Source organism: Python bivittatus, unplaced genomic scaffold (genome assembly GCF_059951505.1).
Source record: "Python bivittatus isolate LINGU-HERP-01145 unplaced genomic scaffold, Pbiv_v1 ctg000020_np1212, whole genome shotgun sequence".
Taxonomy (NCBI): Eukaryota; Metazoa; Chordata; class Lepidosauria; order Squamata; family Pythonidae; genus Python; species Python bivittatus.
Window position 1 is genome coordinate 3,675,309 of NW_028277030.1, and position 24,477 is coordinate 3,699,785.

At 38.2% G+C, this 24,477-nt stretch overlaps 1 protein-coding gene across 3 annotated transcripts in view; it reads right to left on the minus strand.

Annotated features, from left to right (window-relative positions):
- CD2AP (CD2 associated protein) overlaps positions 1-21,990 on the minus strand; it is a 75,165-nt gene extending 53,175 nt beyond the window's left edge. Inside the window, exon 1 of one of the 3 annotated variants that reach the window (XM_088133562.1) lies at positions 21,579-21,990. In XM_088133562.1, the coding sequence (XP_087989688.1) occupies positions 21,579-21,582 (4 nt within the window). In that variant the 5' untranslated portion in view covers positions 21,583-21,990. The remainder of the gene's footprint in view (positions 1-21,578) is intronic. The other 2 variants (XM_088133557.1, XM_088133581.1) reach the window with 2 other exon arrangements.
- Between the last annotated feature and the right edge of the window lie 2,487 nt (positions 21,991-24,477).

Consider the following 24,477-nt stretch of genomic DNA (forward strand, 5'->3'; position numbering starts at 1 on the left):
TTACTAAATTAGCTGGCAAACCAATAGAACATATGTACAATCTGAAAACATTTTCTGGATGTCATGAGCAAGTTATTATTATTTTTACTATATGGGCAAAGTCTCAATATTTATCTTGATATTACTTTGCTATACAGTACAGCTTTTGTTGTTGCATTACTTGAGAGTATAGAGATGAAACTCAAGGAAACAATTTAATGTGATAATATTTATCATTATCCCTTCCTACATTGTTCAATCAGGTAAGGAATTTAGAAATTCTGTACTTAGTTGTGAAAGACTAGTTACTTGACATAGTGGTTCAGAATGGATATGGAAAATCTAATTTATAAAAGCTACTAATATAGCTGGCATCTTTAAAAAACCAACAGAAAGAAATGAATACAAAGAATCAAACAGTGATACTCAAAATTACTTAATAAAACATGATGGGATGAAATGAAAATCTTTGAGATTTTGCTAAAACAAACTCAAGAAACTGCAATAGCCGAGGACCTTAAAATGTCCAAAATAGTTTGTTGAAAATGATCTTTGGGTTCAGTGAAGTAACTCCCTGACAATTCTATAGCGAATGACACCAGTTACCAAATGCATCTCAATGAGTACCCGCTGCATTTCCTTACCAATTTACTCTGATAATAGTAACAATTTCTGAAAATTTAACTGCAACACCAAATGTATGCACAGAAGAAACAGGTACAAAAGGGAAGAAAACTGTTATCAGGCAATTTATGTTCTTCCAAATCTCTTTGAACCAATATTGGAAGGAAAAAATATAAATGATAACATTACTATTGTACTTGATTGTATTACAAAATAAGACACACGTGTTGTACTTCATGTTGGAAAACTACTGACAATCATGACAGAATATGAAACCTCTTTATGTATCTAGCTGAGGGATGAAGTCTAATGATCTGCTAAGCAGAATTCTACAACATGGTGACATGGATTTTGCATGGCGCATCTTCTGATCCCTCTTAGTCCTCATCTGCTTTAGAATCTATCATCTTTTTCAGCATGTGAACAAAACTGATTATTTGCTTGGACTCACACCAATTTTTTTTTAAAAAAGATTCTCCCAAATTCAATCTGTAGATATTCAAGATGATATAGAACAAGGGTTATAACCAACAGAGACCACTGGTGCTCAATAGAGGTGTCAGATAACTTAGAAAATTTAAAAAGTAGATATGCCACAAAGATTTGACTTATAGGATATGTAGTCAGAATATAAGATCAATGTGAGGAACAGATTTGGTACATTTAATTTACATGAAAGAGAACTTGAGGAGCAAGGGGAGACATAAGAAACACTATGAAGGCTGAAGAGAGAAAAAGTTTCCCAAAACTGAAAAAAGAGTGAAGTGGTTTTCATAACAAGCTAACAATGATAGCACAGGAAAGATGGAGGATGAAAGCCTTGAACAAGAAGGATGTACAATAACTGAACACAGATTTTCAATATTATGCAATGAATAAGGAAAGCTACCTCGATCAAGAATGTTAATTAACAGAGGAAAGTAACAAAACAAAAAAGAAAGGAAGAAAATGAGATATCTCTTTAAAAAGATGAGCGAAATTACAGGAAAAATTACAATTTACTGCACAAGAGTAATCAAGAAAGAGAAATAATGATGGTAAATGAGGTTTAGAAAGATGTAAAGGTTATACTGAAATACTTCATAATGGAGATAACAGACCACATATCATACAGCAAACCACCAGGTGCAGATAAAATGCCCCTTCATCTGTTTAAACCTGCCCAAGAGAAGACAGAGATTAACAGCCCTGTGTGAACAAATATGAAACAAGACTATGTGATCTAGAGATTGAGAGTGAGGCAAGGATGCATATTGTCCTCATATCTGTGTAAATTATAGAGCAAATGTATTGTAAACCTTGGACTGAAAAAAAACAAAAACTGAAAACAAAATTGGAGGTTGAAACTCTTTGTTTGTTAGCTAAAATAAAGAAATCTTAGAAGAATTCATTATGGAAATAAAAATAAAAAGTGAAAAAAATTAAGTTAATATTATTTTAATACTAAAATATTAAAATATTTTTAAACATTAAAAAGACAAGGTAATACCAATCAGCATGTCGAGTGAACACTTAACATTGTTAAAATTAACATTTAATATTGTTAAAAATTAAGGTGAAGGTGAAGAAATGAATATAGTTTTGTTTGCTTGGACTCAAGTATAAAATGGGCAATGTGCTACAAGAATACAAGAGATTAAGCTGGAGTTTATAGTTCTGTATAACAATAACAAGGGATACTTCCCTTTCCTTGAAAGGATACTTCAATAACAACAAAAATCAGGATAATTAATGCAATGGTTTACCTGTGCTAATGTACATCTGTGAAAGCTGGCACTGAGAAAGAGTGAGAGAAAGAAGATAGAAACCTTAAAATTATGGATTTGGTGGAACCATCAAACCTTGACCAAGTTTGAGTGTTCCATTGAGGTGATGAGCAGAAACTCATATAATTTTGCCAAGTGATGAGAAAAGATGATGGATTGGGAAAAAATGACATAATTGGCAAGGTTGTTATGAGTAAAAAAAGGGGAAGACACTAAACAAGTGTCTTCAAGACTTTGAAATATTTTTGGAAGAGCTACAGATTGACATTGGAGATAGACTGACATAGTGGGAATTTACTTATATAATCATCAGGCATCACAAACAACTCAACAGCCCCTAACTATTAATCACCAGATTTTTACACTGAATATACCAAAAGGGGGACTTTTTTCTTCTGTCTTCATCATTTTAGGGAAAGTTACATATCTAAAAGTAAATACTGGATTTCTTATCTTCTTTTAAGCTATTGTTTATCAAAGCCCAACATCTGTAGAATCTTTTCCAAGATACTCCTATCAGAAAACACCTGTATTATGGTGCATATAATCTTGTTATCTCTGGGGGAAAAAACACCAATCACCAGGAATTTTATAGGCATGCCCTCCCAACTTGAAGAGTAAATGAGGTGATAATTAATTAAAACTTCTTTGAGCCCATTAATCTTTATTACTGTTTATAACAGATTAACTCAAATTCAAACTGTGGGAAGTTAGAGGGAACCAAATCAATCACTTTGCAAGAGAATGATTACGATAAGAACTTAATCAGGACAAACCCTAAAACAGAAGAAATAAAGAGGCAGAACTTGATTTTCTTAAGAATAAATCCTGACAACTTTGAAAGGAAAACCAGAGTCATGTTACGTGAGATATGGGCAGCCATATAAATTAGATAGATAGACAGTCAGACAGACAGATACATAGACAGATTTCAGTTTTAACATTTAAAACTTCTAAACTCATAGTGAGGGTTTACACATCAGAAATGAGAGATTAGGAAAACAATTCAGCAATGGTCGACTACTTCTCTCAATTATTTGGATACTCTAAAGGGTGAATTATAACAGTTTAAACAGAGCCAATTTGGTGTAATGATTAAGGCATCAGGCTAGAAAGCAGGAGACTGGGAGTTCCAGTCCTGCCTTAGGCACAAAGCCAGCTGGGTGACCTTGGGCCACTCTTTCTCTCCCAGCCCTAGGAAGGAGGCAAGGGCAAACCACTTCCAGAAAACCTTGCCAAGAAAACTGCAGGGACTTGTCCAGGCAGTTGCCAGGAGTTAACGAAGGTGCACGCATGCGCACACAAACACATACACATGCACACGCACATACTAGCAAAACTCCTCTATGACAGTATTTATATTTCAATTTAAAACTTAAAATTCCCATTTCAAATACCTGAACAAAACTTAATGTGGTTCATAGGTTGAAGCTAATCACTGAATTTAGTGGAGTTTCCTCCTTAGTACATTGGAGGAATTGCTCTATTAGATTGCTCTATTAGAAGAACCAAATCAGAAATAGTTAACAGTAAGAAGAGAACCAATGTTTTATGATTAGACTATAGCAGATTTCTACAATTCACATATCCACTTTTGAACATTCACCACTTTTTGTATCAGAAAACAGCTGGATAATTGCATTTTAACTTGAGCTTTAAACTGAGCTACAGGTAGTCACTGCTTATTGAACACTCGTTCAGTGACAGTTTGAAGTCACATCGCTGAAAAAGGAGACTTAGAACGGGTCCTCAAAGTTGCAGCCACTGCAGCATCCCTGCAGTCACATGACTGCAATTCAGGCATTTGGCAACCGGTGCACATTTATAATGGTCCCAAGTGTCCTGTGGTCAAGTGATTGTCATTTGCGACCTTCACATCTGGCTTCCAACAAGCAGAGTCAATGAGGAAACTGACAGGAAGTCGCAGTCACATCATGTGCTTAATGACCGCAGGTGATTTGCTTCACAACTGCAGCCAGAACTGATGTCGTAAGTTGGACATGGTCACGTGATTTTTACTTTATGACTGCATTGCTTAGCAGAGTTGCCAGTTCCAATTGTGGTTGGTAATTGAGGACTACCTGTATATGACATAGTGAAAAGAGGAAATGGACTGAAAATGAAAGAGGAAAAATATCTAAAAGTCTGATTTATCATAACAATTTAATCAAACAATTTTCAAATTGATAAATCCATATAATAATTTTGCACAAATCTGCCTTACTAGCAAAATTAATCACTTCACTATCAGATTTAATTATAACTTGTAGTTCCCTGATATAGTAATGGATAGAGACCTAGCTGAACACCTTATTTCCACCAATGGAATATTTCATATAAATCAGCTTTTTTTCATTGTGAATATGCCAAGCTGAATTGTGGGGCAATTCTGTTCAAGACCTTATATCACAGATCAAAAATGATTATTGTATGCCACGCTCACTTTTGATGAGATGGGCAGCTATATAAATTTGCTTAACAAATTAATAAATAAATCAACTCTTTGGACCAAGGTGGAAATATTCTTTTCTTTAAGGATGCATCTCTGAAAACAGCATGGATTTTTTCCTTGATAGGTAAGATCCTGGCATTGCAATAGTATTATCCTGCAAATATTCAGAGGAAGCAATTTCTTGTTATATGTAGGTAAATAGAGGAGGAGGAAAAAAATATTTCTCTTGTACAATGAAAAACATTAATTTGAATAAAAATTTGATTGTGCCCCAAAAGTATCTAAATGGAAGATGATTCTTTACCCCTCCCCCAAAAGTCCCCAGCTCAGAGACTCAAAATGGATAAATGAGTTCCATGAAGAAAACAATTTTTAAAAAGTTTAAGCCTAATATTCTGACATTCATATGTGTGTGTGTGTGTGTATAAAACAAAACAAAACTCAAGATGGTGAACACTAATACTCCTACCTCCTGTTTTCCCCACAACAACCCTGTGAGATAGGTTGGGCTGAGAGAGAGGGACTGGCCCAAAATCACCTAGCCAGCTTTCATGCCTAAGGGAGGCCTAGAATTCTTAGTCTCCTGGTTTCTAGGCCAGCGCCTTCACCACTACACCAAACTGGATGCTAATAAATTTAAGGGAAAATGGGTAACTATTATAGAACTGTTATGAACCACTGAAGAGTGTATGGAGATTGCAATACTCATCTTCTCATCACTTAGAACAAAGAGAGACAGGAAAAATCTGTATTCCAGAAGACATTGCTAAAATCCTTCTCCCTAGCATATTTGACTAGAGTCCAGCCCTACTTGCAGAAATTTCACAGTGGCAAGATTGATGGGATGCTTATCCAGAGCAAATATGTATTCATCTTTTGCCAGAGTAATTGAGAGGTACCGACACTATCAAAAATCTCTGGTACAGAGATTCTCACTCAATTTCCAAGCAGTTAAATATTTCTGACACAGATGGCTGCTGACACACTGGTTTATTCTGAAAGCCAAATTTGGGAGCAACTATGATCAGCTGGACCTACTGCTGTCCCAACTACATGAAGAATTTTGGCTCTCAATACAGTAAAAGAGAAGTCATAATAAAGGCACTTGTGCCCAGCCTCTTCTTAGAGATTTTAGAATTCTACCCTCTTCCAGGAATCTGGGGTCCAGCTTTCAAACTTGCAACTTCGGTTTGCAAACACAACTAGTTTGTTGTCAGATTTAAGGTAGAACTATATAAAAAACAAAACAAAAACAATAATGTTATGGTCCATAGAAACCCTGTTCAGGAGTTACAAGTAGTCCCCAATTTAATAATGAGTTCCATTCCCAAGGTCTGTCCTTAAGTCAAATGTGTATGTAAACTTGAACAGCGTTATTGTATAATATTGTATAAGTGGTATTGTGTATTTAACTCGTATCACTGTGTATTTAACTCAAATTTTGCTACAATAGGCTCCGTTCTTAACTATGGGCCATCTGTAAACTGACCGTTCTTAACCCAGGGACTACCTGTATATTACTCCAATTGATTTCTCTATCTGGTTATGTTCAGCATAACCAGCTGAAGGAGAAAAGCCCAAAAGCCAACAAGCTGGCAGCCACCTAACTTTATCTAATGGTAGAGTTGGCCTTGAACCCTTATGAATATATCCTCCCTGAATACCATTCATTACAAATTCTATTCATCTTGTTTCTCATTTTAAGGCAATCACTATATGAATAGCAGACTAACTACCATTGTGTCTGTCACTTATTTCCTTTTCTCCTCAAGGATCACGTACTTAATATTTAGTCAGGTAATTATATTTTTTTAAATACACATCCCTGAGAAAATACAGAGATTTCCTACTGCTTGTGAAGCTGCATTTTAGCCATTGTAATTTTTAAAGTGGAGTTCACTTCTTTAAAAATAATACAGTACAATAATACAAAAATGATACAATAAATACCAGGATACGTGTGTACACGTATGTGTGTGACCTCTCCTGCCACGAGTATTAATTCAGTCATCTAGCTTGTTATATTTTACTGAATATAAAATTATACAATAATAACGTAAAGATAATTAAAATGTTGCAGATTTATCATTCAAATTTAATGTATTTATTAGACTTCTATCCTGACTTTCCCATGGAGCTCCTGTAGCTTACATGGAGAACTGCCATTATACAACAGCAGCTCTTCATACAACTCCTTTCATACAAAAGAGTTAGAGGAGAGTAATTGACCTAAAGTCATTGCATGAGTTTCCACAGCTGACGGCGGAACTGACCCTGGCTCTCCCTGGTCCTAGACCCAGAGCATCTTTGCCACTATACCAGACTGGTGAAAAACAGTTTTTCTACCTTTTTTCTGATGAAGCTTTTTCTTACACATATTTATAAGGGATTTGATAAAAAATACAGCACCTAAATTAATTTATGCCATTCAGTGGAAGAAAAAATCTGCAATAATTTCCATGATGAAGAATAAAACTTAGAGGCTGTGAAGGTGTCATTTTGAACCAATATTCAAAGCCTCTCTAAGTACTCAACTGTACTACTTTGGAGTCCATGGGAATGATGCCATTAAGTATATCTTTGTTTCTCCCAATGTTATTTCCAAAATTCTTTTGTCAATAGAAAAGTCCAATGTTCTCTTTTGAGCTGGACATCTCTAACAACAATTATATTTAAATTGCTTTAAGCTTGTCAACAACCAATACTAGCTAGATTTAAAAATTTAAAAATTCTACGAGCAGGGAATTTTTTTGTAACTCTATTTCCACAGCCATAAACATTCATGAGAAACTTCACTAGATGGCACTAGTACTCACTGACCTAATTTTTGAAAACAGATTTTTAAATGGCAAAATTTTGCAATGTTTCTGTTACATAAGTTCTTATAAGATTTCAGCCATTTTAGTTCTTTGTCTAAAATACCATGTTTTTAAAAAAATGACTGTTTTTCCCTGTTCAAAAGTGTCAACTGTTGTCTTAAAAGGTTGCTAACCCCTGCTAAAATCCTTCCCAGTGTATTAACAAGTACTTGAGAAGTCAAGCCTCTCCCTCCAGTCACCATCTGCTATTGGAAAAGCCACGCAAGGGAAAGAAGCATTCGTTCTTAATAGTTTGTACACAGATCTAACTTTATGGGAATCTGCTGAATATAAATTATCGTCTAAGGTTGATTTCTTCTTCTCCTTCACAGGCAAAGCCTTCTTATTTCTGAACTTTATGAATTGCTTTGGGAAACTTATAACTGACAAACTGAGAAAAAGGAGTAAAATATTATAACAGCTTTTACTGAATCAAAAAAATATATATCTAGAAGTAATTTGTCAAGTAATTTTAAGAGAGGCAAACTGAATGCTGGAAAAGTTCTGAGAGACATTCTAGACTAATTCCCTTATATCACACTGGTGCTGAACGCCACATCACAAAATATCTTTCATTGTTAATTCCTGCGCTGTAACACTTCCAGTGGATCTTGAAGTTATCTATTCTAGCCCCTCATCTCCATAAGTGTTCCTAGTACTGCCTTTCTGTTGTGTTCAAAATCAATCAGTGCACAAAAATACTGATATATATATATATATATATATATATATATATATATTTAGTAATGAGGTATTTATAATATTGGATATAATTTCTCAGGAAATGAAAAAAGCCACAGCACTGGTATAGGCTTATTGACCAATATAATTTTTGCCAAGAGAAAATGGTTTCAAAATATTGCTGTGTGGAAGTTTAGAGCCCAACTCTATGCTTGCAGAAAAAGTCCAAAAAAGAAATAAAGCTACAATCCTATCATGAATACACGAGAGTTTATTACTGAATTCTGCAGATAACCTTTGCATATCAATAAAGTAAAAGTTATCGCCAGCAGGTACTCTGCTCCAAATCATAGCCTTAGAACTATCCTGTCTACTGGAAGTCAATAATCAAGAGTTAATTTTAGTTGTCATTGAGTGTCTGTCATTTTTTTCTACCACATAAAAGACCACAAACATTTACTGCATATGCCACTGTTTCCGGTTCAAGGAACAAGCAATGTTTAAAAAGAAAAAAGGAGGCTTCCAGGAGTTATATAAAACTGGATCTTTCATATTTAAAAGACAGAAACACATTTTTAAAAAAGCAACCAAAGTTTACTCCTAAAACTTGCATGGTAACACAGAACACTAACGTTAGAGTAATCAATATCCGGTAAGAGGCAGAAGCACATTCAAGCATCTTAGAAACACTGGCAACCAACTCTTCTTACCTGTTTTAATATGCACTAAATTATGTTGTTTTGCAAAATACTGCCAGAATATAACTAAATCTCCACTCAAGTTATCTAGTAGAAAAACCATCAAATAGAGCTGAAGCCCCACTACACTGAATTTGAATTATTCATAAAATTATGCCACTGGAACAATCTAGATAACTGGAGATGCAGCCAAAGTTTGGGAAATCATGGGCAGAAAGCAGCAGCATGGGTAGAGGTAGTGAGGTGATAGCATTAATAATCATTTATAACCAAGAGGCAGAACAAATCCATGATCCTTGGAAGAGAGAAAATTATACAAGTACAGATTTGGTGCATGAAAATTCCTCCCACTGACATTAATTGAAGGGGTTACTTGTTCGCTGGCAAGTTCTCGGACACACAGTAATACAACAGGGTGAAGGTATTTCTGCCATGGAGTATAGTAACCATCAGCCTCTTGGACTTTTTGTTTGGTAATGTTTTGTATAGTTTTTATGTTTTATATATTTATTGTTTTAATGGATTTTGTGAGCCGCCCAGAGTCCCCCATTTAATAAATAAAATAAATAAATAGTGCCATCTTTGAGATTACATGAAATTACATCACCCAAGAAACTTGCTGGACGAGGTGGCTGACAATCTGTAGATATTTTTCCTTTTCAAGCTCCACTCCACCCTATTCCAAAATTATTGTAACACTGCAATGCACACTATTTGTTTACTCAGAAGCAATTTCCATTGTTCCCTATGTGAACTGTTCTCTAGATAATATGTGAGCCTTTTATACTTCTAATGTGTATCCCAAGGCTGAAATTTTTTTTCTTAATTGTGAATCAGCAAGTAAGTTTCCAAAATATGAACTGAAGTATATAATTTGCTTGTTGAAAATTATTATTACACTGAAATATGTATCATAAGATAGCCAAGTAAGGCTCCTAACAGGAATGTGCTTACTTTTTATTGTCATGGAACCATGCAGCCAAAAATATATGAAACGTATCCCAAAATGATTCCAGACTCTGAAGACTCCCTGCTACTTCACACAGCAACATTTATAGCACCTAGCCAGACAACACCACAATTTGGTTAAGTCTGGCCAGGGAGACTGGTCCTGCTTAGAACAACAACAGCATTAATTATAAGGAGAGTTATCACCAACTTTTCAAGACTTTACCTACAACTATAGCATGTCAGTTTTCTCCTTATCCGTCTCACAGAGAAAGAATTTAGACATGAATTCAACTATCAATACTAAGAGGAAGAGGAAATGATTTTTGCTATATCCAGTGTTCAAAACTATATGTAATTTTTATGGAGTAAACTAGTAATTCCAAAAAACCCAGTTTCAAACTGTTTCTAAGATAAGATTTATCATTGCACAAGAATATCAATACTTATTATTATAAATCAGGGATGCCTAGCATTCAATAATATATAAGACTCGGCAGTACACTGAAAGAGCAGATATAGTTTATAGTTTGATACAATGGTTGATCACTTGACTGCAGCCTGGACTGTATACAATTTATTCTGTTTGGGTATAAAATTTACTTAAGAACTGTAATATTCTACTCCTTGGGGAGGCAAAGATGTACATGAAAATACCATAGAAACTAGTGGGACTTCAGTCATCATGTAATACCTCATTCCTCTTAGGTACCTAAATACTCTTAGCGGCTTTCGATACCGTCGACCATGGTATCCTATTGGGATGGCTCAGGGATTTGGGGGTGGACGGCACAGTTCTGTGCTGGTTCACCTCCTTTCTTCGGGGCCGGTCCCAGTCGGTGGTGATAGGGAGCGAGAGGTCCCATCCTTGGCCCCTCCTCTGTGGGGTGCTGCAGGGTTCGGTTCTCTCTCCGCTCCTTTTCAACATCTACGTGAAACTGCTGGGTGAGATCATCCGTCATCATGGGATGAGGTATCATCAGTATGCTGATGATAATTATATATCTCCATCCCTGGTGAGGTAAGTGATGCCATGACTGCCCTCTCACGGCGCCTGGAGGCTGTGAGGGTGTGGATGGGGAACAACAAGCTCCAGCTGAACCCTGGTAAGATGGAGTGGCTGTAGGTTAATGGCTCCTCTGTATCCGGGACATTGTCATCGTTGGTGCTGGATGGGGTAGCACTGCCCCAGACAGACCCAGTGTGTAATTTGGGGGTCCTCCTGGACTCACGGCTCCTGCTCAAAGAGCAGGTGGCAGCCGCGGCCAGGAGGGCTTTTGCACAGCTTCGGGTTGTGCACCAGTTATGCCCCTTCCTGGATTGGGATGCCCTACGAACGGTCACTCATGCCCTTGTTATCTCCCAGATAGACTACTGCAATGCACTCTACGTGGGGCTACCCTTGAAGAGTATCCGGAAGCTTCAGCTGGTCCAGAATGCAGCCGTGCAAGCTATTTTTGGGGTCCGAAGGAGCCATATAACACCTTTGCTCCGCGAGCTGCACTGGGTACCAGTTTGCTTCCGGGTCCAATTCAAGGTGTTGGTTATCACCTTTAAAGCCCTACATGGCATGGGGCCAGGCTACCTGAGGGACTGCCTCGCCCCCACAATTTCAACTCATCCCACCCGATCTCACAGAAAGGGCATGCTCCACACCCCCTCGGCAAAAGAACTCCAACTAGCAGGGTCCAGAAGGCGGGCCTTCTCTACTGTAGCCCCCGCCCTTTGGAACATCTTGCCCCCGGAGGTGAGACAGGCCCCCTCACTCCCGGCCTTTCAGAGGGATTTGAAGACCTGGCTCTGCCATCTGGCCTGGGGCAGGGAGGGAGGTTGTCAGAAATGGGGTTGGCTAGCCCCCTAGAGGCCTAGTGTGGCTTCCATCAGCCTCTTGGATTTTCTCTCTTCTTTCCATCTGTGTAGATGTGTTTGTCTTTTTATAAATTTTAATCATGTATTTATTGTTTTAACTTGATGTAAACCGCCCAGAGTCCCCCATTGCGGGGAGATGGGCGGGGATAAGTCTATTTATAAAGAAATAAATATAAATAAATAAATAAATAATCAAATGTCTGAAATAGCAAGATCTTGTGCAAGAGTTATCATAATTTCTGCATCCTTACATATAAAACTATAGACATCTTCTGAAATTTTTGTCATTAAAAAAAAAGTTAATGTTCATATATTTAATGTTGCAGTTCTGTGGATACCATCCAGGATGTTATGTTGCTGACCCCTGCAGTAACATAAAAGGCAAGTAGCATATTGGTATTCAATCAATTCAGTAACTGCAGCCATAAATTTATCTTTTCCATTTTGAAAGACTAGTTTTTTTAGCAATAAGAAGAGAACACAGAATCCATTCCTATTGGCCAGCCATTAATTTCCATGTAATAGATACATAGTTAAAAAAAATCTGGACATCTGAAAATATTAAACCTTGCCAATATCATATATTATCGTTATGTATATATATCTTCAAACATAACTTTAGGATATTGCAAAAACATGTTTTAATAAAGCATTATTCACATTGCATCTCCAGCATGATTTACTTATTCCTTTTCTATACAAATACAATGGTTCAATAAATCTAAAATATTTTTTGTTGAATAAGACCTGCTGAAATTTTTGTTACATATATTAAGACAGTTTCCTATTGTTTAGAAAAAAATGGCTATTCCATTCATTCTTTAAAATTTGCATATCAAGTTGATTTACATATAGTAAGTATTTATAAAAGCTAACTGTGGGTATTTTTATATCAGAGGATTTAGTGATCACTTCTAATAAATTAGGTGTCTCTACAGCTGAAAATGCCTCTGATCCAAACTGAGGTATCAAGAAATGTTGCAACTAAAATACTGCCATTAGGTGGCAACAGACAAATGTTATTCATTCATTAACACAGAAAATGTTACCATATCATCCAATAGTTGATCTAAAGTAAAAACCTCATCTACACTTGAACAAAAACATCATTTATTTTATACCTAACATTTACAATTTTATTGATTTGTTTGAAAGTATTAAGGACTAAGACATATGCAGCCCATATTAGTGTTTTCAGAAATGAATTCTTCAATTTGCATCCAATTTATGGTATGTGTATGAATTTTATCCCAGTATGTAACAAAAATCTAAATATCTGTGAAAAGTGGGAACAGAAATAATACTTTTTTCCCCCTGATTTCCTAATAAAGCTTAGGAAAATTCTGGTTTCAAGTCAATCATTTTCCATCTGGATATCTCCTGGATGAGCCTGATTCAGTACTAAATATAACCAAATCCAACACGCACACCTTCCTCTTTTTTTTTTTTTCTGTTCTCCAACTGAAATCAATGGAACCCGTTCACTTTTATACTAGTTTTTCCCCATAAAATGCAATTATTAAGTATGTGCACTTGTATTTCTTGAAAACCAGTTAAAATTACTACATCAGGAAATTACCAACCTGCCAAAAGGCCTTGCTATTTTGCTGTCATCTTTTTAGAAACTTCTGAAACTAAGTGAATATCAAGTGTAGTTTATGATGTTATTCAGGTCATTTTTTTAATTAAAAAAATTAAAATCTTCAAACTTCAACTGAGAATAATTGAAATAATTTCTAAAATTCTGACACCTCATTAAGATTCTATTCTAATTTGTATTTCCTGACAGCACATCACTGAATGCTTAACTCAGTGGCTTAAGAAGGGAGAATTCTACCCTGATAAATAAGCAAGGGAGAACAGTAGATAAAAGCATGTATGGAAACAGGAAAAGCAGGAAATGAATGTATATAGGGAAGAGATATAAAAAAGATTTTAAAACTTTCCTCTGAACTATAAGACTGCTGGGAGATGTATGACAAGATTACAACAAGCCTAGACTAAAGGAAAAATCCTGACAGCTGATTACCAGCCAAATATTGAAGCTCTTAGCTTACTTATGGTCCTTGTGCTTCTTCTCAGCTACAGTAGTTTACCCTCTTGATCTAGACAGAGGTAATTGGATCCTGCTTAGGCCGAACACCAAATACTGCCCAGATGGAGAAGGAAAATAACTGGATAGTGGCAATAAGGAATCTATATTCTTAAAATGTTGACTTTATTATTTTGGTTTTTAGTACCTACTATGGCAGTTTTGACTATATCATGATTTGTTTTGTACATTTCCCCCTCTTCATTATGTGAAGTTTTTTAAAAACATTGCATTGTTCTATGTTGACTATAATAAAATTTAAGTTTCAAGTTGCAGTGCCAATAAATATTGAGTGGCTGATGTTATCCAATATGAGCACAACTCTGAAATCTAAAATTGGCATGACCTTACACAATTTTTCTCAAACCGTGTTCTGTGGAGCACTAGGGTTCCATGAAAACCTGAGAGACTAAAGGCAAAAAAAAAAAAAAAAAAATTAAAATGCAGCCAATTTTCTATCATCAGAACTTTTCCTCTTCATCAGGGGTTCTGGGAATTTTTTTAAAACTAGCAAGTTCTGCAGCCATATTGGCCATGTTCACACAATATGCCTGACCTGAATAACCATCTCCTACTCCAGACAGAAACTTTATTTCAGTCATTGACCAATAAAAATACATTCTATAATCTCCTACGCCAGTTAGCTGGTTCATTTCCATGTACTGACAGAACATGATTCATTTTACAATCATCCTAAGCCTTGCAAAGAAGATGGTGAAATTATTTCCCTCTTTTAATTATTTCTTTTTGGAAATGGAAAAAAACTAAAGGAATATTTCATAGTGGGGTACTCTGTGTTTATATACCATGGTCCTTTATCCTTTTCTACTACCAACAATTTGGATGGTTGCAGGGAGCAAAAAGTATGAAAGAGAGAGAAATATAGTTTATAGAAAGCCACATTTTCACAAGACAACTCTAGTTAGCTCTTTGGTCATGTCAGCCTTTTGAGGTAGGTAAAGTCAAGACACAGGCATGGTAGGGATTCTGGAAATGTTTTTTATGTTGTAGAGTAGAGTAACAGAATCTTGGAAGCCTGCCCAAGTTTTTCTCCGCCCAATCTTATACCAAACAAAATCAAGGTAGGGTTATTTTGAGTTTCTTTCTCTTCTCAGGACTAAGTAATCTTTTTTGAAAATCAGGTGTTAAAAGGAGGCTGAGATTTGGGGATGGGTCATTGCCAAGTTGAAGTAGTCCAGAACTGTTTCCTAAGAACGATACTGGGCCTCCATCAAGGCACTTCTGCTACCTATTTTAGGATGTAAGTGGGACTACCCACAATCTCTGTTACAATTCATGTTGCCCTGTAAGAAATTAGAAGTCTCCCAGAACCCCACTTAAGCTCTGTTTCTTACATTATACGGACAGAAATCAATGACCAACTCCTGACTTACAACTGTATTCTTTGTTCCCTTTAGGGGAACTTAGTTCTTAAGAGCAGTGGAAACCTCAGAGGTAAGCTTTTCAAATGGGGTGCCTGTAGAGATGCTACTGCAGTGCAGTCTTCAAAGTTTTCATCTTGGTACCACCACCATATGAAACACAGAAGCCTTCCTCAGTATCTGGATAACATCACTAACTATTCACTTACAAAGGTTTTTATTACTCTCCATTTTCAGACCATGCCTTTCACATATCTTGAGAGATTTTTGTATACATTCAGTGGAGTAGTGCTTCTGCTCCTGTGGTGCCAGCCAAGTGGAGAACATCTATGATGAAATCAAGGGAAAAACACTGATGATAAACAAACTTAAGGGATTAGATGCTGAATGACTGAACTATCTTCCTGCTGATGTGATTCCAACTGTTAGTAGTCAGATTGCTACTTTTACATGCTTTCTTTAAACCTTAGAAATTTTTAAGCACTCTACTGTAATATTGGTTTCATCTTAACTTAATTCTCTCACATCTTTCCCTTTGTTATATTCTTTGGTACTTCATTATCATTACTAATTTCATCCCTTTTTAATGCTATGTTATAAACTTGTTGATTGATTATATGTACCCTAAACAAGATCAGTCTGGCCTGTTTTAAATAATTTCTTCCCTAGGCTTGTTTTATTCCTAAAACTTTCAGCATTTTAAAAAATCTTCAGGTTTCTACATTCTTCTTTGTAAAATGACATTTTGGTTTCATAATATTACTCATATTTGAGCACTGGATTGGCCAGGCTAATGATGATACATGGAACTGATTGTGAAGATCATTCAGGAACTGCAGTTAGGGTTTTAGTGCCTTTTACTGAACTGCAACTGTCTATAATATCCTATTAAGTCTATGTCCATATGCACTTGTCTGTATTTTTAAGATCATCAGAAACTCATTCTGAGATTCTCTCTGAAGACAGCAAGAAATAATCCTTTACACTGGTGACCGTACAGTTCTATAACACTCTCTTTAAATACCTTTCTCTGGGTACTCCCTTTGACATATTAACAGTGTAGACAAATCTGTCTTGCAAATCCAGTGTTTTATTTCCTTATGTTCTAAACTTTTAAAATTCTATTTTATTATTGCTCTATTTTATGTCCTAAACATAATATGTCCTTTGATATATCTGCTGTTTTTAGCTTATTTGTGAATTTCTATATGTATATTAAAATAGTTGATTGTAAGCCAACCTGGAACCTTGACTGAAGTTTGATATATACATCTTAATAAATAAGATAGTTACTAGCACTGATAATGTACTGTGATGTAGCCTGCCAGCCAGACCCTCAAGACAGATTGTCAATTCACATACCTACATGGGAGATACTGTTGGTCATGTACAGCGAAATACCCAAGCCCCTCCCTCTGACAAATAAAATATGGTTTGGTCACTTTAAAACAAGAAAAGCACAAGATTACTATTGCTCCCCACATCCTCCAACTAAAGTTTGAAATTTCCAGGAATCTGGAGGACATCCAGGTAAATAAGGTAGAGGAACTTTTTCTTTAGAAAATTACTAGCTGCTACCACAATACAGGGGGCTGACCAGAGTGTGAAAGCCCCAAAAGCTTCTGGAAGAGAATGTTTGAGACCTCCATCCTTCCACCTCCTGGGCTCAACCATTTGGAACAACGTGGAACCAATTTCTCTTGTAATTGAAAGCTTCCCAGAGAAACCCATTTATCAAAATTAAATGGTTTTATAAAAATGAATCATTTTATAAAACGTAAAAATCAACATTATTACCTAGTATAGATTTAGAGGTCTGAATTACTATCAGTGCATTATAAAGCCCAACATACAGTGGGGCAAAAAAGTATTTAGTCAGCCACCAATTGTGCAAGTTCTCCCACTTAAAAAGATGAGAGAGGCCTGTAATTTTCATCATAGGTATACCTCAACTATGAGAGACAAAATGGGGGAAAAAATCCAGAAAATCACATTGTCTGATTTTTAAAGAATTTATTTGCAAATCATGGTGGAAAATAAGTATTTGGTCAATATCAAAAGTTCATCTCAATACTTTGTTATATATCCTTTGTTGGCAATGACAGAGGTCAAACGTTTTCTGTAAGTCTTCACAAAGTTTTCACACACTGTTGCTGGTATTTTGGCCCATTCCTCCATGCAGATCTCCTCTAGAGCAGTGATGCTTTGGGGCTGTCGCTGGGCAACACGGACTTTCAACTCCCTCCAAAGGTTTTCCATGGGGTTGAGATCTGGAGACTGGCTAGGCCACTCCAGGACCTTGAAATGCTTCTTACGAAGCCACTCCTTCGTTGCCCGGGCGGTGTGTTTGGGATCATTGTCATGCTGAAAGACCCAGCCAAGTTTCATCTTCAATGCCCTTGCTGATGGAAGGAGGTGTTCACTCAAAATCTCACGATACATGGCCCCATTCATTCTTTCCTTTATACGGATCAGTCATCCTGGTCCCTTTGCAGAAAAACAGCCCCAAAGCATGATGTTTCCACCCCCATGCTTCACAGTAGGTATGGTGTTCTTTGGATGCAACTCAGCATTCTCTCTCCTCCAAACACGACAAGTTGAGTTTAGACCAAAATGTTCTACTTTGGTTTCATCTGACCATATGACATTCTCCCAATCCTCTTCTGGATCATCCAAATGCTCTCTAGCAAACTTCAGACAGGCCCAGGCATGTACTGGCTTAAGCAGGGGGACACATCTGGCACTGCAGGATTTGAGTCCCTGACGGCGTAGTGTGTTACTGATGGTAGCCTTTGTTACTTTGGTCCCAACTCTCTGCAGGTCATTCACTAGGTCCCCCCATGTGGTTCTGGGATTTTTGCTCACCATTCTTGTGATCATTTTGATCCCACAGGGTGAGATCTTGCATGGAGCCCCAGATCGAGGGAGATTATCAGTGGTCTTGTATGTTTTCCATTTTCTAATTATTGCTCCCACAGTTGATTTCTTCACACCAAGCTGCTTGCCTATTGCAGATTCAATCTTCCCAGCCTGGTGCAGGTCTACAATTTTGTTTCTGGTGTCCTTCAACAGCTCTTTGGTCTTGGCCATAGTGGAGTTTGGAGTGTGACTGTTTGAGGTTGTGGACAGGTGTCTTTTATACTGATAACAAGGTCAAACAGGTCCCATTACTACAGGTAACGAGTGGAGGACAGAGGAGCCTCTTAAAGAAGTAGTTACAGGTCTGTGAGAGCCAGACATCTTGCTTGTTTGTAGGTGACCAAATACTTATTTTCCACCATGATTTGCAAATAAATTCTTTAAAAATCAGACAATGTGATTTTCTGGATTTTTTCCCCCATTTTGTCTCTCATAGTTGAGGTATACCTATGATGAAAATTACAGGCCTCTCTCATCTTTTTAAGTGGGAGAACTTGCACAATTGGTGGCTGACTAAATACTTTTTTGCCCCACTGTATTCATTAAAAACATGCTATTAAACTACCCCTAATCACAAGACTGGGAGGGGTGGGTAATACTTTAGAGAAGAGAGAGAGAAGATCCAGAAAGATCTAGACAGACTTGAGTAGTGGGCTGAATTCAGTAGAATGGAATTTATCATTATTTGACAGACATTAGGATAGGCAAGGGGATTCTAGCACTGGAAGAAAGATAGTGAGTTGAAATGGTGCTAGTGTTAATTTCCTAGGGATAAGATCTTTCTTTGGATAAGATCTTTCTTTGGATAAGATAAGAGAAACCTTACAGTGGTAAACACATCTTCCTTCCTTAAAAGCAGCAACAGATAATTTTAAAATGTATAATTTGAAGTATGCATAATACTTGAAAGCAAAAAAAATCACCACTCTGTCACACCACGTGTCCTAGCCAACAGAAGCAAGGAGGGCATAGGAGTTGCCTTGTCCCCTCAATTTTTAGGATGACCCTCAAAGTATAGTGCTGTTTTGCTTACCAAATATATCAACTGACAAGCAGGAGGGCTTTCAAGATATTATACCGTATGTAAAATGAATACTGTGTTTTTCACTGTGTTCTATCAAAATGATGATTTTTAGTAAGATACTGAAGAAAATGCAACAGCAAGATGTTACTCAATTTCAAAAAAAGGCAGGATAAGTTTATTGTGAGACCAGACGAACAAGCTTACATGCATTTTGAAAGCACTTCCCCATCAGTATATATTTACAGAATGTTTTACCCTTTGCATGTGCTTAAGGATATATATTCAACTCTAATTACACAGAGTATTATCACAAGAATGATCAACATGGAGGAGCAGGCTTCTGTGAACTGGGTATCTTAGCCACAAACGGACTGTAGCACCAGGCAGCCCAATGTATGAATATTTCTGGATTGGAACTTCTCTGTCTTTGCAAACTTTAAAATAAGTTGTCAAGAAATATACTGAATATTATTATAAGAGAAACTGACTAAAACAACTATATCTGTGTGCATTATTAAACAGAGAAGAGTATATTTGCATGCAAAGAGAAAACCTTCAAGAAACAGCATATAACTAAGAAGCAGTCATACACACAATACTACTACTGTTGCACTAAACAAATATCTATAGCATATACCATAGACATTTTAGGTTTTGCTTTAACAATACCAATTTATAAGCAGTCACATTTAAAATAAAGTCCACAGGCAACCACATGCTATTCCTAATCAGAAAAAAAAAACTCTTCAGGAAGTATTATCAAGCAACATTACATAATTTTTCCACACACTGAAAAAACGACTGCTGAAATAGACTTGAAGCAATTGCTAATTAATAACCAAAACAGGATTTAGGTTTTATACAGCCACAGCCACTTCCTCCAATTATAACACTGTTAGTATTTGTTATATGGCAATAAATCAAGTACTTTATTGTTTTCCAAAAATATCCAGGTTCTCTTTTAAATGTACTGTATCTTTTGTTCTTCATCAGAAAAAAAATCTACACAGAATTTTACTTGGCACAAATAAAAATCAAGTCACAAATCTATCTGATCCATTACAGATCTTCAAAAATAGATCTAAAATCCTTGTTTCGCTTTTGTATATTTTTTGTTTTTATCAGCTTTGAAATGCATGTATTACTTAGCAACTATACAGTGTATATTCCTCAACCTAGAGAGGGGAGGTGCCTATATTTCTGGCACTGAATTGATTTCTTTCCACAATCAACACACCATATACTCAGAAATAGTTCACACTGGATAAGTTAGATTTACTGTACAGTATTTCTAATGAAATATGCATAATTTCAGGCTGTATGTGCCTTGTAGAAAGAATTTAGCAATCCCTTTTTACTGTACTTTATTTTAAAGAAAATGATACAAAATTCCTCAATACTGTACATAAAAGCAGGTCAGTCTCAGCCATGCAACCTATCATAAAACTGATTTGCGAAGTTCAGAAATAAGGCAAATTTACATAATGTCTGAACCGTAATCCAACAAAAATCCGCAGAATGAGACTATCAACCATAGTGCCTTTCAAAACAGCAACAGACTTTCACTAGTCCAAACATGCTTCCTCATGAAACAAAAAGCAGGTAACAGTATTAAAGCACCCTCACCTGATTAAGAAATGGGAGTTTCCTTCCCCATCACTTTCCAACGTAAATAAAAAACGACAGCAGCTACTAGGATATACTGCAAAAGTTCCTACTTACTTTCTAAATATAGGAAAAAGTTCAGAAGAACCAGGAAGTCAATTATAGTTTTCTAGCGTCAAACTGAGAAGAAGCCCATTCAAGCTTCCTGTCCAGTATCCTACCTGCTCGCGTAATTATGACTAATCGATTACTCCGGAGTCTTCGAGGAGAAGAAAATATGCGACTCCGCCACTATCAGTGCTCAGGGGCTAGTTGTAACCTTTGATGATGGAGGAGGGGTGAGCCGCAAAAAGGCGACTTTCCCTATCCTATTTGGGTCTGGTTTGGAGGAAAAGAGAGAGAGGCCGGCCGGGAATGCCCAACGGGGAGGGGAAAGGGCAGCCCAGGGTTTTAGGGGAGGCCGAGTCTCACGCCGCCAGTCCTGAGTGAGGGCTGCGGTGGCGGAGCGGAGCCGAGCGGAGGGACGAACCGCCTTCCCAGGCGTTCGTCCTCCGCTCCCCAAGAGGAAACGAGGTAGACCTCTGGGGCAGCCCCCGCCCCAAAAGCCGGGGCGAGTAGCCAGGAAGGAAGGGTCACCCCATCGGAGGAGCGGGGCGAAGGCTCCCTCCTCTCCCGCCTTACCCATGCTGCGCGAGCCCGGCTGGGCTGCAACCCGCCGCCGCTGCTGCCGCTCCTTCCTCAGCCTCCCGGGCCTCGCGCTCTAGCAGCCGCCACGCTCAGGCCGGGCTCGGCGGCTCTCCATCGGCGTCTCGCGCGGCGCGACTCGGGCAGGAGGCGTCGGCTCGCTCCACGGCGGCAGCAGGAGCCGCAGCAGCGCGCCAAATCGCAGCCGTCCGCAGCAGCCCCTGGCGGTCTGGCCCGGGTCTGCCCGCGCTTCCTCTTCCTTGTGTCCCGCCCGCCGGCCCGCCGCGAGAATGGGGGCCGGCCTGGGGGCGACAAATCCCGCGAGACCTCGGCGGGCCCGCTGCCCGTCCCTCCCGCCGCGCCGGGCAGCGCCGCCCGCAGCCTGCGGTTGCCAGGTGCGGACGGCGCCGGCTGCTCCTCCCGCCCGCGGAGCCGTGCCTCCTCCGCGACGAGGGACGGGAGGGCGTGCGTGGCGCGCCTCGCGTAGCTCCGGCCTTTCGCCTGGGAAGGAGACTCCGGATTTTCTGGGAGTCCGTTCGGTATTAAGTGGAAACCAACACGAAGAAGAGGGCGCCTAAGCATGTGCAGAGGTCATTCGCCCCTGATCCTGAGGACAGGGTTCAATTTTGAGCCCAGCTGTTCAGCACGTTAACTTCAAAGTAACTTTGTAAAGAGTAGCCCTGCCTGGCAAAATACGTCTGACACGAAGAGCGCGTTGACGAGCTATGGACATCCTCCAGTGAGACGTCAGCATAAAGCTCCCACAGGGGTTTTATGAGACAGCCCCACGTGCACGCGAGGATTATGGCTCAGGGATGCAACAGCATATTATATGCAGGGTAAAGATTCCAGAGTCAGTCTGAGGCCTCTCCTGTTAAAAGGAAGATGTAGCCCACCATGGGAAAGAACTGAGTCTCTGAAGACCATGGTGGGCTGGATGGAACTAAAATTCCAACCTGTAATCAACTGTTTCCTTCATGCTTAGAAAACTACTTATTACTGGCTGCTTAGTGGACAAAACGGAATAACCCTGCTATGAGTTCCTTTAGAAACTCGGCATGGATGGATAGATGCAAGAAGTTATTGTTTTGGGCAGGCAGGATAAATCACAGGATCCCTGCCTCGTCTGTCGTTCTTCAGTCCGTGATTTCTGAGCCATCCATTTTAAGTCTTGATGAGAGTAGGTAGGGCCTATCATTACTGAACACAAAGTGAGGCAGGAGCCTCAGAAAGCAGGCGTAGAGCAGGAAATGACAGCCAGGCATTCAAGAACAAAGCATACTGTACAGCACATCTTCTATTACAAACCCTTCAAGGTAGTTAAGAGGAATGGAGAAGCTCGTCTCATTGCAATGCATCTGCCAATTCAGACACCTTTCTAAATAGAATAAAAGGAGGCATCACCTTGCCCTTTGCTGTAGAAACCAAAATGTCCTGTGACACCCCCCCATTTGCCCCCAAATAAAAACTCTGAATACAGGTATTTATTAAATATAAACTGTAACTCAGTAGGGCAATTTCATTTAATTTATTTTGCTTAGGAGGTCCAATAAGGCTGCTCTTCCAAAAAGCTTGTGGAATCTAGCATTAGGCCAAGCAGGGATGATTGGCCTTCTCTGTCATTTTAAACAATCTGTGGAGGAACTGAGACTGAAAGGAGACAGTGAGTTGTCTTTACAGGAAATCCTATGAAGCTAATGATAAAAAGGAGATGTAGAACCGGAAACTCTTGGAATGTTAAAACTGTCAGTTCTCGTGCTCAGCCTGTATGTGTTTATGATTGTATACATACAGTTTATATTACAGAAGTGCCATCAAATTCCAGTGACTTCTTTCCAAAGAAACAAGCTTGAATAAGTTCTGATACCCCTCACATTTTCACTTAATAAAAGTTGGGTGTTATATAACATTTATTTGGATGAAAGCGAGAGGTCAGCAATTTTTCTGGCAAGTGTTCAAAGTATGAAATTGAACCATTTTATACTTCTGTTTCTGAATGTATACGAAACAGCAATTCCCATAATATTTTTGCTTGAAATGATTTTTTCTCCAGAAGCATTCAAAAAAAAGTTAGCATAAAGTTAACACAAAAATTGTAAAATTGCTGACATTTTAAATATCAGTTTGTTTTGTCAACAATAGGAAAAAATCTATTGTATTTTCCAAGGTGTAAAAAATACAAATACCTCACTTTGGCAGTGCCAAAGGGTGCATTCCCAGTTTTTACAAGAAAATTGCTTGCTTGAAAAAGAATGAGAGAACAAGTTGATTGTAAGAAAATTCAAGAGAAAATTATTTTCTGTTCAGTCTAAAAGACTTAACAACAAATCACTTCTTTGACAGCTTCTTGAGGGCATAATGCTACTATTCCTGTTTCAGGTGGAGACAACAGGGCTGCTATCAATATTGGGCAACCCTTGGGAGGCAGTGACCATGCATGGACTGTTGGAGAGCATGTTTTGGTTGCTCTCACAATCTGACTTGAAATGGTAAGTTTGACGTATCACCCATTTCCCCAAAGACAAACGACTGAGCTTCCTCCCTGCCACCCGTTGCAGCACTCCAGCTTTTAAACGCTTACCTTTCTTTTCTGTGCAGATGGGCATGCTTCCAAAGGAGACACAGGGTTGCATCCAACTAACAATGCCAAGGGGGTATTGATTTTTTTAAATAGCATGCCAGACTCCCATTTATTTATTATATCAAAGGCTTTAAAAATAAAAAAGTAAGCGTAACTGTACTAAAGGAGTTTTCTGGGAGCTCGCTGATAGGGGCAGAATCCTTACTGTTAGATGAGAGTGGGGAGACGTTTGGTCTACAGTTGTATGAGAATTTCCCTAATTCAGGCTTTTCAAGCTAGTATACAGACCAAAGTACAGTTATACTTCGTATCTGC